Raw genomic sequence first — 17354 nt, forward strand, 5'->3', positions numbered from 1 at the left:
TTTTCTCACCAGTTTTGGCGGTTTAGCCAAGCGAATTTCTAGAGTGTACAACATAAATAATGACCCAGTCTGAGGGGGCTAAACTTACGTCGAGAGAAGCTTAGTGCCCCCAATCGTGTACCTATAGTCGCAACAATGCGTAACCCCCCCCACCTCTTGAAAGTTGAAGCACTTAATCACGACAAAAATGCATTCCTTCGACAGAGAGAAAATAAATAAATAAGGAAAAAAAAGACATCTAATACCGATGACAGAAATCGAAAGATTTTTAATTTTAATGAATTAGAATTAGGAAGTACGATGTTCAAAGTAAGCCGGAATGAGCGTGCTAAGGCTTTTAGGAAGGGCGAATTTTAACTTTTGAATAACACATCACAACTTAGGTAGGTACTTACATAAGAAAAAAGTATGCAGTTATATGGAATCCCTGAATTATCTAAATTATTAGATGATTATTTGACATTTTGGCCACATGTGATAACTTGTAACATTATGTAGTAAATTGTATTATTATAATTTATAATTTATAGTAAAACTGTACAAGTCTTCACAGTATTTACCATTTTAATATAATTATACCATTAATTCGTATTTAATATTGGTCATAGATGTTGATTCATTTTAATATCACATATTTTAATATTATATTGTTTTTCACTATATAGTTGATTTATTATGATGAATACATAATGCATAGTATATTATTTTTATTTCATTTAAATTAATATACGCCAAATAATATGTAGCTTAGAAATTCATATAAGTTTTTCTTTTCAAATATAAGATTAAAAATTTGAATAGAAGATTTCACATAAGTTTTTATAATAACAAAAAAAAAGTGGTCTTAAACGGAACATTAATTTTATGTGAGCTTTTGAACTTATAATTATTACGATATTTTATATTCAGTGGTAAATTATTGATCGATATTTGATATTTTGTTGTAGGTATTTCCAAAACGAATAACTACCGTAGACTCATGAAATGTTCACCAAATATTATTTATACTAGCATTTTCCATGTATGGTGAAATTTTCAAACTATTTTGACTCTTTGTGAGCTAACAAGTATTTTTACATCCATCAAAAATAAAGAGGAAAGTCATGCTGTTTATAGCCATGAAATATTTTAGATTTTTATGAAAATTGATTATTTATACAATTAAGACACAAAGTCTCAGCTCAGAATCGTTTTTCGTATACAATGATTATGATTTATCATTGAACTCAAATATAACACATTAACACGCCAATTACAACGACGTGCTCCGATGCTCGACAACTACTGTACAGCAGAGTGGTACCCACTTGTCCACCTTTTTTATCATTAACTGTTAAACTATACTAACTTTTTTTAAAAACTAAATAGAAAAAAAAATAATCAATAGTTTCTTTAGTGGGAGGATTCATCATTTTGAAAATCAAGTGTTCTTTTTCAGTTCCTCGTAAACAGCTTGTGCAAAAAAATTTTAAATTAAAAAAAAATAATACAATTATTATAATATTATAATCTTGATAATTTAAAGTTCACTATTTATTTAATGCGGTTATAATATTAGCCATGGCCTTGGACTTAGTTCATTACTGTGGATTTTGTTATTTATTTATACTCCTTAGAAATAATTGAGTGAAGATGTGAACATGTAATTTACGTTTAGTAATTAGATTAAGCAGTCCGGCGGTGGCTGTATTATGGGTTTTTTGGGCCTTGTTTAGTGGAAACTCTGATTGTTGTGGAAGAATTTATAGTATTAACTACCTATTAAGTATTTAAGTATGATTACTTATATAATATACATTGATACTATTGTTTGTTCTGTGATACTTACATATAGTATATTTACGTATAGGTATGAATAGGTACACAAATTTGGGCATATGGCTGTATACGAGGATTAGATAATTGGCACAAAATAATTCTACAAAACCCAACAACGCTGAAATATAATATGTATTAATAAAATTATATGTATTTATTATTTTGTTATTTAAATATGAAACTATGCGCTATGGGGGGGGAGGAGAGAAGCCATTGCGTGCAAAATTAACACTATCCATGAGGAGTGACCTCGATATAATTCCAGCCCCCCCCTCTCCGACACACATACCCTTTCATCCATTTCCTAAGTACAGCTCTAGTTGCGATTTACGAACATACGATCTCGTGACGGTCATCGTGTTCGCTTTATTTGACTCGAAAGCCGATAGTAAAACGAAACATAATATGAAATAGGTAATATACCTATGTGCCTCAGAGCTTTGCGAACGCATTTAAATCTAAATATTTAATAAACATAGTATTATGTTATATTATAACCTGTACAATAGGGCCCATTATGTGTCGAAGAAATAAACAAAAATATAAACAATATTACATATTATTACAAATTACAATATATTTATTATTATCTAATGGATATACACATAGGCATTGTCAGACCTTTTTTTCAGACCACGCAAGAAACGTGTATACCAAAGATGCAGTGGGGGTAGAGCGAAGCCCCTCACACCCTCTTCAACAAGATTCACGCTCGTAAGGAAACACTTATACACTTATGAACATTTTTACATACCTATATACAATTTGCCATAATTAGGTAACTATTTATCAGTTTAATAACTTTAATTTTTTAATACCGTCAAACGGGCCAAAAATATTATCTTTTAGTTTTACCTCCATAATGGTTTCTTTTCAATTAATTAATGTGATACAAATATTCTGTTGTCATCTTAACAATATTTAAAATCACTTTGGTAGTGTTGCAGCATCAAATTTTAAATGAAAGTATTAATTTTTAGTTTAATATCTATTGTTTTGAAAAGGTCCGAAAACTTACACTAATACTCATTTAATTAGACGTTTTACATAACAATTGATAATAAAGAATATGTTCGGATGTATGTTAAATGTACTACTCAATATTAAAAATATTATAATCTGGCATACATTTCTGTAAATTGCGTTTTACTTATTTAGTCCAAGTAGTACAATTTGGGCCACTATTATTTAACCATGATTTTTTAATGTTATTTACATAATATTATAATACCTACTTATTTAATTGGTAAACAAGAAAGTTACCGACCTATTACTTAATACCTGACAAGAATGTTTTTATTTTTTTTTTATATGTTAATATATACTCACCAGGTACAAAATATATTTGTTAAATTCAGAAAATTGTCTAGTACTTTTTAAAAATTTAACATAGTGCCCAAAGGTAAATAAAAAGTAAAAAAAAAAAACATAGAAGGATTAATTTGTACGATTCAAATGCAACAGATATCAATACATCAAACCTTAACTAAAAAAAAATGTTACATTGAAAATATGTCTAGATTAATTAATCTTAAAGTTATTTACAATGGAATTTCAAAACTGCCCCAAGTCCGGTCATTTGACGGTGTTTTAATATATTTTAGACTTAAAATAAACATAAATACATATTTATAATATGCTATATAGTACCTATATAATTATATAATATTATGACAATATTCTATAAATTACGATGCTCTTACTAGTTAACTTTTCAGTAGGTATTACAACAATATTATATTTCAATAGACACAGCATAGAATAATTTAAATATTCTATGTACCTGCATGTTTAGTTATTTTATACTAAAGCAGGTACCTAATTACTTTGAATTGACCCATTATCATTTCTTATTTTTTTTTATAACAAACTTGTCCATAGTATAGGAATAAAATTAGAAGGTAAGTATCAATTAACTTAAGTTAACAGAATAGGTAACTAGTAAATTAAAATATTAAATGATTAATGTTTGTTATTTCTATAAAACTAAAAACACGTTATAAAACTTGGGACACACATTTGTCATTCAGGGGACACACTTTGATTTTCAGGGAACACAGTATTTTAGCCCCTGAATTAACTTAACAATGACACTATATTATTATCATCAATTATTATGCCAACAGTAAACGGAAAAAATAATAAGGCCCGTTTGTAAATTGTACGGTAAATTTTGGCCAGAAAAATAGGGGCACTCGAATGGTTCAGGGTATGCAGTGCAGTGGTATGCAGTACCCTCCCCCCCATTTATATGCCTATGGATGTACGACTCCTCGCCACGAAGTTTCTTATACTCTTATGCACCCGACACACTGGCAAGGAATTTTATCATTTGTCCCATTGCTTTCCACACCAAACAAAATGAACACCGGACAGTGGGTGTTTTTCCCTATTGTTTTGCTTTCCCAAATTTAAAGTATAAGGTTCAAGACTGATCTTCAATTTAAACCTAAAAATATTCAAAACGACCACTCTATAATAAAATATTATAAATTATATAGAATGGGAACCATGGGAACCAATATAACATCTTCGGCTATCATGGTTTTATTTTATACTTTTATAATAGGTACCTATTTTTGAGTTCTTTAAAGTTGACTTAGAATTTTGATAATTGTATGATCCCCATAATAATAACCACGATTTGCTATTTTTGTGATGAGAAATTTATGTTCCTAAAATTATGTGTGAAAAATGATAATTTTCGTTATTGTTATTCATAATTATGTATACAAAAAAATCCGTTGAAGTCATAAACCAAACCAAGCCTGTGCTTTTAAAATTTTACACCACTAAAAAACTATGAAATATACATGCACTTGCCACTTATGCATTATATACTATGGGTGTATGAATAAAAAATTCAAAAATATGCCTTTTCAAATTGTACGCGAAATAAAATTGATAAAATTAATTTACAATTTCTTATGTTCATTACGACGGTATGAAATGGATGCAACGAGTGACACACGATACAAACTATAGCGAACATGTTATTATTTTACCAAGACAAGTCATATGTGTTGCCTAAGCAGTACCCCTTAATTATTATTATTCGAATTTATTAGTTTTTGGTGTGAAACATCTAATGCGGAGGGTGAAATCGGCTGCAGTCACACGCGTGAAACATCTATTGGCCTTCAAAATAAAGAATAATTGGGGGGCGGAGTGGCCGAGCGGACTTAGGGCCTGTTTTACAATCGTCAAACTAAGGTTAAACCACCGAATTCGGCCGGTAAAATCAGTGGATTAAGCGTAACCGAGGTTTAAACTGTGATTGTAAAACGGGCCCTAAAGGCGTCGGCAGCGACGCGCACCGTCGCCGGTTCGAACGGGCGGCACTTCTCTTCGGGCAGTCACGGCGTCTGGAGGGAGAGGCCGCCATCACCCACCCGGGCATGGCAGATACCAGCTACGGGTGCCCACTTGAATATTCTGCCGAACTGGAAATACACGTGTTTAAAACCTACAGTACCCTCCCCGGCTCCTCCACAGTTAAAAACCACCCAATGGCCTAAGTTGCCGCGGGTTAATTAATGATAAAAAAAAAAAGCGGCTAAGTGGATGTCGCTCTGCTGTATAGTAGGTTAAAGTTGGTCACTGTATAATGGATTGTATTAAATTTGAATTCAATGATAACATAGTATACGAATAACGATTCTGAGCGGAGACGGATTGTCAGTCAGGATATTTTATTATAGCCTGTAAGTTATTAATATTATAAATTACAACAAAATAACTAAATTCGTTATTTTTATTTTTATTCGTTTCTATGGTGATAAACAAAGTGTTAGAAATTAAAATCCCATTTTTAGCGGTTTTTTTAAATTTGTCGGTGGTTTTTCCTGTCATTAAATAAATATTGAGAAAATCGAAAAATGACCTCTCCAAAGTACCACCTTGAACCAATTTGTTAAAAGATAAGATACTAAAATATTTAAATATTTAAATACTTCGATTTCAACATATATTATAGCATAATATGTTGAAATCGAAGAACTCCTTCTAGTAGAAATTCTGTATACAGAATAAAAAAAATAAACACCATTGTACAACCAAAAGATCCCTCGCCTCGCCCCGCTCAGAATCTAAAAGTGAATAATTTTCCTTAAAATAAATTTGATTATTTTGTTTTTTATTATGCCATGTTTATTTCGTTTAATAAACCATCCTTTCAATTTTCATGCATATTTCTAAACAAAATAATGTCCAGTTTTTTTATTTACAAAAGGCACGTCGACACAAAGAGTAACTTACATATTGTATGCAGAAAATAATAACAAAAGATTTAAAAAACAAAAACAAAAAAATCATTTATATTATAGCACCAAGACGGTTCACTATATTATTATATTTGTTTCATTAAAATCTGTACAACACACACACACACGGTTTATAATGTTTTATAATACAACACATTTTTTTATGTTAGATTTAACAATACATTTTACTAAAAATATTTACAGTAAATGCATAACAAGGATAAATTAAGACTTTTAAAATTAATAATAATATAATATTAAGCTACGATATAATATCATTATAAATCATCTCTGCACAGAGGTATAAGGGGCGCACGCGCACACTGACACACATAATAATATAGTATTATGCACATTGTTATGATTAATATTATTTCAGTTTTATATTTTGTTTATATATTTTATCACCCACGACCTTTGCGATCACAATCGGGTTTCGTTATCTCGATCGAAGAGGCGAATATCACAACACTACGACAGGTGGGGGGGTGGGTGGGGTCAGCGAGACCGAACAGCAGTTTAATTCTCTTAATAACGACAATATTATTATCGTTCGCATTTCATAAACAACTATTATAATATTATATCCTAACCACACACGTCGGAGCACAACGAACATAATATTATTACGTCGTAATATCGTGTTACAATCTAATAATATTATGTTTTGACGGGGCGTCGCAAATGGGGGATGCGCGAGCGACAGGTCTCGTCGACTAGAGAAGACCGTTTCGAATGGTTTTAGCGAAGACATTAACACGTACTACGACTAAATTATGCTCGTCTCGACCTATACCGTTTCAAGTCTATATTTACACGGAAAAATTATAAAACACACACACACACACGCGCGTTGTTCGAGAGCAAATAAGTATAAAACACACACGCACACTCACATATTATAGAGCCGATGCGACTTCGAAAGACGAGCGAGTGGTTTGAGGGGGGGAGGGAGGGTAGGGGGAGAAGTGGTAAGACGTGAGTCGTTCCGATTGTAGAGATCTGACGGAGGCATAAACCCGTTTAAATCGTTTCTGTGTTTCAGTCGATTTTCTCATCCTACCAAGTTTTCCTCGAACCGCACGCAAGTTCGAACGCAAAATCGTTTTACAATAATATATTATATTTTATGATTTCGCCTTCCTCTGCGACCCATTGTAATTTATTTTAGCTTATATTTTTTTTACCGCACCAATGACACACATACATATTATATATATATTTATACTATAGTATTATGTAACATGTGTTTTGAACGCGTCAACGTTTAAAATGTAATTTTAGTCTTCGAGTGTTTCCTTGAGCGCGCGCAACTGCTCCTCGCCCAGCTGAATTTTGTCGGCGATCTCGCGGGCGTCGATCAGAAGTTTGGCTTTCATCGCGATGAAATGATCGTAGTCCGAGTACTCGTCGGCCGTCAGATACCGGCAAAGTATGGTCGACACGAAGTCTCCACGCCTGTCGATGTTCTCCTTCAGCTCCTTGGCCTCTTCCAGTTGACCGGTCAGTTTGCACTTTTTCTCCTCCAGCGCCTTCTGCGGGACGACAAACGGGGTAAACGTTGTTATTATTACTATTACCGTCACGATAAATCAATAGAATTGTCGTGTGCGCGATACGGATAAAATATATTAACCAACAAGACTATTCACGTGGACTGTAAAATTCAAAAACACGCTATAACCCAATAATATTTATTATATTATTGAGAACCCCGCGGGGATCGGGAACACAACAGGAGAAAGATTCTATTTCAGCACATTTTGCTAAATGTCAACCCCCGATGGAAAGCTCATAGATAAATACGCAGTACCGATTTAATTACCATTTTATGATAACCGATATTTTGTGACCACTACTGTATTTATATACCGAGCACCCACGTACATAAGGTGTGGGAGGGGGGATATATTTATGTCATCAAATCGTATTTAAAACAAAACCAAGAAACATCAGTGTTCTTATTTCTTTTGTTCAATATTGATTTTATATACACATTTACTGCATCTATTACTATAATAATATATAGTTAATGTCTACAGGCTGTATAATGATTAATTCAAGGGTATCTAATTTAATGGGCCAATCGCGTGCTACTATACCGTATTGGGAGACCACATTAACTCGAAATCTATTCGTTTAATGAACTTTTGTGCAACCTTGCACGATAAGAGTAACGGGAAAAAATATAATAATATACTTTTTACTAAAAAAACATTTAAAAAAATACAGTCCAGAGAGAATTTTGGTTACGATTTTATTATCCGAATCGCAAGCATGCACGCACGATCCTTATTCCCTAACGATTATTATTATTATTATTTACCTTTTCCGAATGGTCAGCGTCCAAGTCCAGCAGTGCGTTTTCAGCTCTGGCCAAACGTCCACTCAGGCTCAACAGCAGACTGGTAATGTGGCCCACTTCTTGTACGTGAGTTTTGAACTTGTTGGCTTCCTGAGGCTTGGCCACAGACTTAACCCGTTCGGACACCGACACGCCCAGAGTCTCGTTCAGCGCCGCCTCTTCGGCTAGCGCGATTTGTTCATCTCGGAGTACTTTCAGCTTTCTGTCCAGCCGAGACACTAGGTCCGCCTGAAAAATTATTTTTCTTGTTAGCTGGAGTGTTGTGGACGTAATTCAGAAAAAATTGTTTTAATGGACAAGAAGTATATAATATATAGCGTCGTTGCGTTGAAAAACCTTCAATGCGTAATATAATATACAAATCTTAAACACCGTTTATCATAATATAATAAAACTATCGTATTTAATATTTTGTACTCGCCTTTTTCTTTTGCAAGTTTCCGATCCCGTTGCATTCGGCCGGCGGTTGTATCTGCCGGCTGTAGTGCTGCAGGTTCAGGAGTTTTGCCTTAGGTTCGGACGTGGTGTAGTAGGATGAGTTGGCCGATAGTCCGACGGCGGCAGTGGTAGTCGACGAGGTGCTAGTAGTGGAGGTAATTGGGCCGCTGCGAACAAATCGTACAAAGTCAAAATACACCCATCTCGATATTTTTCGTTTCTTGTTTACGCAAACCAAAAATAACTAGGTGGGTGGTATCATAATATACATAATACTGAGACGCTCTAGTATAATAATAATATGATAATATAGAAACCATTTCCCAAGACCATATTTTAAAAATACTAAGTTTTATAGGCCAGGAAAATAAAGCCGATGGATGACATGCGTGTTTATACTTTAAACACTGTCTGCAGGGATATGCGGGTTACAGACGGATGTGATGCATAGGGGAATTCGACAGTCGCGTATAATTAACTTTAAGTCCTCAGGTGCTACGACGACGTCCGTGCCGACCGTGTTTAAGGTAAAATCCACGCCAATTCGTCAACGTAAACTGCAGTGTATACATGATGTATACATTAATTTAGGTATAATATTATTATGTACAGTCACCGTTATAAACGTATATTATCAGCCGTTTGCGGTGCGGGTATAATGAAGCCGATAAAAATAATGTATGATAATTATTCAAACGGGACATATTATAATGATCGGCCCGTATAAAACATACGGTACGAAAACTGCCAATAACGACGCTCGACTGATATGGTTTAATGTACTTTCAAGAAAATTAAAAAAACTAGTGATAAAATTCAGATGTCGAATATTTAGTCTTTTTATGGATTTATATTCTGTAGTCACACATTAAAAAAACTTGTACTTATACCACACTCTGTAAACTATAAAATTATAGTAAAAACTAATCCAAACCACGAATGATATTTAAATTAGTTCTCTAAAAAAAAAAATAAATATATTTACCCATATATATTCGATTTCATTTTAACGCTACAACATCGGCCAATGGGAGTAATATTCAACCGAATGTGGACGCCGTTGACCGGCGATTACAATTTACATATTTTTATTTTATTATTGGTATTTTATATACATAGAAAAATAAAATGCGACCGGATGAGAATAATGCGACAATATTCTCAAGATGCTTGCACCACACGCACTAATCATACACATATGCGTGTACATGGTATACCTACGCTTAAAGAAAGTACCACTCGTTCGGAATGATTCAGAATAATAGTGATAAAAAAAATAAACAATACCTAAGCGAGGAGTGTGTGTGGGGACAATATAGATAAGGCAATGTACACATAATATAATACGATAAATATGATAATGAAATGTCATACAAAACGTGAAATAGATGAAGGTAAAATAAATAATTAATATAGATACAGGTACCTACCAAAAATCAAAATACAACAAAATCAAAATTAATTGAATTTTATACCTATACATACTTAATATTATTATTTTACAACCTACTCGCGGTTATATTAATAATAGTTGTACTACAGACTTACAAAATGTCGATGTATAGTATATTAAGTCCCCTAAGTCGATCGACTTCGTGACATTCATTACATTTTTGTATAGTTCAATGCACGCACACCGTGATGTCCCCCAATCCTTCGGGTACTAAGATATTCGTCAAAGACACTTTTTAACTACATTTCATATCGGATTTAAGCGTACGTGGTAAGTACGTTTTTCGACTCTTGTCGGAATAAACGGAATATGGGACGCATACCATTTTATTATTATGTGTCGTTGAATTCTGTTGGATTATCTACCCGCGGCAAAATACCAGAGCTGTTAAGTATATCACGGCGGTTACCGGTTATACGGTCTGAGGATTATTCCCGAAGCCGATGGGTACACAGAGGATCGTCGTTAAATACTCGAACGTTATTTGTTGTCTGTATATAGGTACCTACGACTATATACGGATGAAGCGTCGTCATGTACACACCACTTTACATATTCCTTTGTGTATTTTACGCATACATAATTCCGTCACATTCATTATACCTGCATTTATTTTAACCCGACCGCCATACACACTAAATTCGACTCAACAATCGTATTACCATAACATATAATATACCTAATATCATCGCCGTAATTACCACACGGTGCCAATCAGTCATCGCCACTCGATAATATTCTGCGAATTTATCACTCGTGTGGATAACGTCACGACGTCTCGTATAGTAGTAGAAGTACCTACGTATTATATATTCATAAAGCAATGATGTCGCGTATCATATTAATTTATTATCCAATTTTATGCACGCACAGCGGTAAGTGCCAACATATAACATATTAATTCATTTATAATAGTATAATTATTATTACATTATTATCATATAATTAGTATGGGACCGAGTCAAATGCGAAAATACGTCAATAAAGTCTGCAAAGCAAGCTCGACGAGCAACGACGTTTATTTGTTCAGTATTGTTATTGTACATAAAATGTTAAAAACTAGGGTCGAAATCATGGTCGAAATAAACAAGGTTATTGCATATATACCCCTTCTCAACCAAATATTTGATGATAAAACCAAAAATGGCAGCGTAAAGGGAGCCAATAATAATCAAGTATGTAAGCGCGGTATTTTGAATTTGTTAGCTTTTGTCGGTGTATTTTTGATGATAAGAAAAAATGATATTTGTGATATGCCTTTACGTATCCATTTTGTTTCTTATGATAACAATCCGAGTCGATATACAATAACCTGTACATTTCAATCATGGGCGAAACGGAAACGCGTAGTCGAGAACAGACATTATATTTTGAAAACGGTTTGCTGTATCGGATGTCTCAGACACGACGAAGTGGCATGACGTTCGTCGAGGGAAAGTAACATTGCTTAATGTATATATATTTAAGAAAAATAACATTTGACTTACCACATGGCGTCACTGCTACTGCAGTCGATCAGTTTTTCGGCGACCGAAGTTCTGGACCGAGGTACCAAGTCCATGCGGAACAGCGGAGAAACATAGTCTGTAGAACGTTTCACATCCGGTCCGGGAGCTGAAACACAATATATGACGAGGTCAGACTAAGCGGATATCGTACGGACACGCGAATAACGGATTTACCTTTGTCCTTTTTCTCTGAGCGTCAGAAAGCAGCGAGGAAACGAATAATACATGACATATTAGAATAACGCAAACGGTTTTCGTTAAAAGGGACGCAGGGAAGGTAGCAAGTACTGGATTTATCAAAGGATTTGGTGGTACTCAAATATAGTTAGATGAGTGAAAAACGGGACATACAATTTTTTTCACCAGTATTGGGCAAAACAAATGTATAATAATATTGACCGATGATTAAAGCAAATAAAATTACATAAATAGTTTTAAGTTGAAAACAATTGATCAATAATAATAATAACTGAAAATAATTATTGATATTATAATCCTTTTACATTTTGATCATAATATAATATATATAGATGTTTTTGCTCAACACTGTATAGGTAGGTAAAGAGGGGTATTCAAAAGTGAAATATTAAACGGGAATAAAAGCTAAAAGGGAATCCGTGCTGTATAATATATAAAATAATAGTAGTAACTCACCCAGTATGTTGTGGAGTTTGTCGGATGGCGACAGGTGGCTAATGAGATCGCGGGACAGTTCTTCGCATTCGATCTCTTCGGGCGACTTGCGCCGGACTGCCGACGGGGTGCCGCCGGCGACGGACTTGAGTTCTGTCTGCGAAGTGGAATCTGATGACACCACCGAACAGCTTCTGGACACCGGATTTCGGTAACGGTGGTCAGTGTCGGTCACGGCGACCGCGGGCTCTGCCGTGTGCCATGTAGAAGTGCAGCATTCGTCGAGGTCACCGTCAGTGGCGGCAGTAGCGGCCGACGGAGAGTGGATCTGGAGTGGTGGCGGTGGGCCACCGATGCTAAAGTCACCGGACGACAGCCTGGTGGGCGAGTGGGACGGCGACGGGGCGTTCAGTGACAGGCTGCTGTAGCCGCTCTCGGTGGATCCCACCTGGGACAGGTCGGACTGCGATCGTTTCTGCAGGTGAAGGCTGGACGTGGACTCGGAGTGCCGAGGCGGCGGCATCATCATCAACTGCAACGTGGTGATGGCCGCGTCCGCCTTGTTGGGCATGTTGGACGGGTCTGACTGGGTCCGGGGCGTCCGTGACGACCGTTTGAAATCCTGTCCAGCCGAGTTGTTGGCCCGTGGCAGAGTTTTCGACAACTGTTGTTGTTGGGAGGGCTGGTCGACGACCGGCCGCTCGGACAGCACCGCGGGGGGCGGTGGTGACGGAGGCGCGACCGCCACGGCCACCGGGTCGACAGTCTGTTGTTTGCCGGGCGATGACTGTTGTTGACTAGTTGCTGTGTTATTGTTGTTGTTGTTGTTGTTGTTGTTGTTATAATGGTGGAGGAGATGATGGTGGTCCAGCTGCAGGGATTGCAGTCGACCGCCGCTCGAATCCAAAAGATTGCTGCAGCAATCGCTTCCGTCTGGCGCCACGTTTTCCACATCTGTTCGCACACACCGTAAATGTTATTAAAAAACTAATAAATGCAATATCTTAAGGCTATCGTTGTTTTGTAACTTTTTTTTTTTTAAAGTAATAAACAATGTGTACGTGGGTAATTTTAAAATTACCTCATTCAGTTTCAGAAAAATTTGCTTTGGTAACAAAAATAATAGGTTTCAATTAAATTGTTTGATAAATAAAATACGAATTAAAGGAGGAACCAAGCGTGTTAATAAAACTATAACTAGGTAATATCTTTATCGATTTTTGTGTAAAGATTTCATTACACGTTCGAAACACATAAGCATCGCGTAGCGTACAACCCATAAAAAGAGTACCAATATTATTATTTGTTTATCATAATAATTCCGGCGGTATCACCAGCTGTGCTGTCGTAGGTCGTAGGGTAAATCAAATTAAATTAAAAATAAAACTGTTTAATAATATTCAGTTAAAAACCGGTTTATTTGTTATTTTTTTTCTATTATCGATTATGTAGTGTTTATGTTTATTTAGGTTATAAACACAGAACGAGTACCTTTCTTTTAAAGAAGTGTTAATAAACAATGCATGTAATTTACTGAATTATATAATAATAAATAGTAATGCAGTAGATAATACATTATAATATTGAAGTTTTCTGGTGTTTTTTGCTTTTGCGGAAAAAAGTTGGGGTTTTTCGATCCAACAATAACTTGTTTCATCTTAAAGCCCATCCCTCCACTACCCTACTACCCTTAATACGAGCTTTTTGGCTTACCTTGCGGTTCCACGGCCGCGGCAGCATCTCCTCGGCCGCCACTGTTCGGCGACGCCGTCCTCTTGTAGCTTCCTTCGAAGTTCGGAAGTCCTTTCTCGCGCTCCCTCGGCTCTCTCTTGTACGCCGACAGGTACGAGGCCTTAGATTGACTCCTGCGGACAAAACGATTTGTACATTTAATAAGACCGTTGAGTTTTTCGACGACTAGTAATAAGACCCGCGACATGGCGGCAGTGCATGACTTATGTGCGCGAACGACGACGCCGTATTAATATTACTATCGAGGTTAGGGAACGAATAAAAACGGCGCTGCCAACCGTCGCCCGCCGTGTGCGTGCGTGTTATTAGCTATACCTAGGAGTTGCTGCAGCTGCGAAAAGCGCAAACATTTGACGGGGAAATCCATATTATACACAAGCACTGAACGACGACAAACATCCAAGTTGGGTTAGGCACGAATGCGGGGTAATATACGTATTATGCGTATTAAATTTCGCGCTTTACAATATAAAAACTCCGATCTATATAATATCATTATCGCATTATTAAAACCATTTCCGCGGTGTTTGCGTATCGTATCGTGCGGGATCGATACCAACGAGGTGCGGTGAAGGTGCGTGTTCTCGGGCTCGGGTCAACCGTAACGGGCGGGTTACAAAATATTTTTTTGATGTGCTATATGTGCATATTATATTTTTATATTATTATTATTATTGCGTTTCTGGCGTTTACAAACCGCACGCGACGAACGTATAAAATATTATAATTATGTACAACGCGACTATTGAACGCGGCGGCGTAAGTCGATTCATTTTTTTTTTTATAAAAGAATAAAATATGAAACGACAATAGTATTATTATCATTATTTTATATTCGATTTACGAACATCGAACGTTTGTCACGTTAGACGAGTTTCGTTTTGCGCCGATCGGTTGCATACAGAATGAACGAAAAACATTGTTTTTATGTCATAACACAATAGTGTCGCAATTAGAAACACAATGTGACGGGTAAATAGACCCGGCGGTAGAGCGGGTCCCCGACTATGGTAAAAAAATCAAAAGAAGAGAAGAGAAGAGACGAAATTAACGCGCAGCCAGGTAATAGTATTCACGGACTCGGTCATTGTGTGACTAGCAATTTCGCCAATCGGAGCCCAAAATTTCTTTCCGCCGAATTTGTCTTGATTACCATAATATTGCAAACGGGTACTTATATATATATTATAATCTATATAGGCGATAAGAAACACACGCGTGTTATGTACACGTGCGATGTGGTCGACGGCGACTTTCTTATTATGGAAATATGTTTTTTAGCCGTAATGATAGAACAGACCGTGCGACGTTTTTAATTATTTCATTATTATGTATTATATTATATTTTACGCAATAATCTGTCGGCCGCGGCTGTTCTGACAGATTTGGGACGACGTGAGCGAACACGAGTAAAAGGGCGACGACGAAAATTCCATATCACGACCTTCGCGGCGGATCTAGAACGCATCTATATACGTATAAAGGGGTACCTAATACATATATTTTATGGTAAGAGGGAGGTGGGGTGAAAATGGTTGTTGAAATTTAAACCCAAAACTATAGTTAATTAAACATTTCATATAAGATATTGATTAATAAACATTAATATATAATAAATAATTAGGTAGGTATACCTATGAAAAAAATTGATTAAATTTTTTCCCCATATACGATACTACAATTATATTTTTAACAGATAACACTCGATATAAAAACTTATCTTGATAGTTTTTAATAAAAAGTATAATTAAGTTTAATATATAAATGTACGGATCATCGCCACTCTATAATTGTATACTATATAAGTCTATACTTACGAATATAATATATTATAAAACCTATAAGTCAATGCAAGACGTAAATAGCAATAATTAATCAGCTTTTAAAACGAAATAAAAAGTTACTTATTCCCTCGGGATCCTCGACTGTCCGAGTAGAAAGAACGCGTCTTGTAATCACCCGGACTCCATGTAAAAAATACTTAAAACAAACGCGTAACGTTCACGGAAATCATTTAATTAGGTACCATCACTTCCACCAGACATATAAAATATAAATTATGAAAAAAAACAGTTCAACAGTGAGCTACAATTATATATACCGTATACCACTAATTGGGTACGCTCCGCGGCTGTCCAACGGACGACAGACAACCTGTAGTGATCGGCGTCTTTATATCGTCGTTTGCAAAAACCTTATATAGTACGGTAAACAACCGCGTATATACATATGCTGAAATTTCAGGAAAACTAAAAAAGACTTTCAGTGTTCTGTGAACGTATTATATCATAAAATGTATCTAATAAAATCATAATTTGTAAGAAGCTTAATGGAAATGTCTAAAATTAAACGGCATCATATATAACATATAGTTAGACCTTTCCTATATAACAAATTATCAACCCCACCACCCCAACGCAAAATCCTGGTTGTGCCACTCAGACGACCCAAAAAACTGTATATTATTATTAGTAGGTACTCGTATGCAACGATACTTGATCTATACAATCGTCAATATAGATATAATTTGTATACGAGATAAACGTTTCGTTCCCACTCATCTCTGTAAATCTGCTGCGGCGGTGCCCGATGAGTCGTGATCGATATTCGCGTAGTAATATTATTATTGTGATTAAACAAACCAAACCACCGGCGCGCGAAATTGATATTTTGCGCGGGCGGCGAGACCGTATACAATATATTAATATTATAGAGGTCGCGAGCGAGAGCGATATCGACGATATCGTTATTACTTATTAGTTATTATTATTATTGCACACACGTCGTCGGGGGCAATTCATTTTTTTTGGCGATCGACCGCCTGACGCTCGTGACACGTTTAGCCTCAAAACAAAACGCGATATATATAACGACAACTGCGGACTATACGGACACATATTGCGGATTTTTCGATCGTTGCACAACCATGTCATTATCTTGGCGCGAGCGCAGAATTTGTTGTTTCATATTATGCACATACATGATAATTAATATATAGGTGCCCGACAACGCGCAGCCTAATGATCCGGCGACACGTATACAACACCACGCGAATATTATTGTTGTTATAATGTGATTTATTATATTGTATACGAATTATTTATTATTTCGTTGGTTGGAAATGA

The 17354-nt window shown here is 35.7% G+C and overlaps 1 protein-coding gene across 2 annotated transcripts in view; it reads right to left on the reverse strand.

The window, feature by feature from the left end:
- Positions 1-6128: 6128 nt before the first annotated feature.
- The window catches only part of LOC132944092 (protein Shroom), a 181735-nt gene continuing 170509 nt past the window's right edge, over positions 6129-17354 (reverse strand). For both annotated transcript variants that reach the window (XM_061013263.1, XM_061013264.1), the window contains 6 exons: positions 14191-14342; positions 12499-13431; positions 11824-11950; positions 8867-9050; positions 8407-8673; positions 6129-7615 (listed from right to left, as the gene is read on the reverse strand). In XM_061013263.1, coding sequence (XP_060869246.1) covers positions 7361-7615; positions 8407-8673; positions 8867-9050; positions 11824-11950; positions 12499-13431; positions 14191-14342 — 1918 coding nt within the window. In that variant the 3' untranslated portion in view covers positions 6129-7360. The remainder of the gene's footprint in view (positions 7616-8406; positions 8674-8866; positions 9051-11823; positions 11951-12498; positions 13432-14190; positions 14343-17354) is intronic.

This window comes from Metopolophium dirhodum, chromosome 5 (genome assembly GCF_019925205.1).
Source record: "Metopolophium dirhodum isolate CAU chromosome 5, ASM1992520v1, whole genome shotgun sequence".
Taxonomy (NCBI): domain Eukaryota; kingdom Metazoa; phylum Arthropoda; class Insecta; order Hemiptera; family Aphididae; genus Metopolophium; species Metopolophium dirhodum.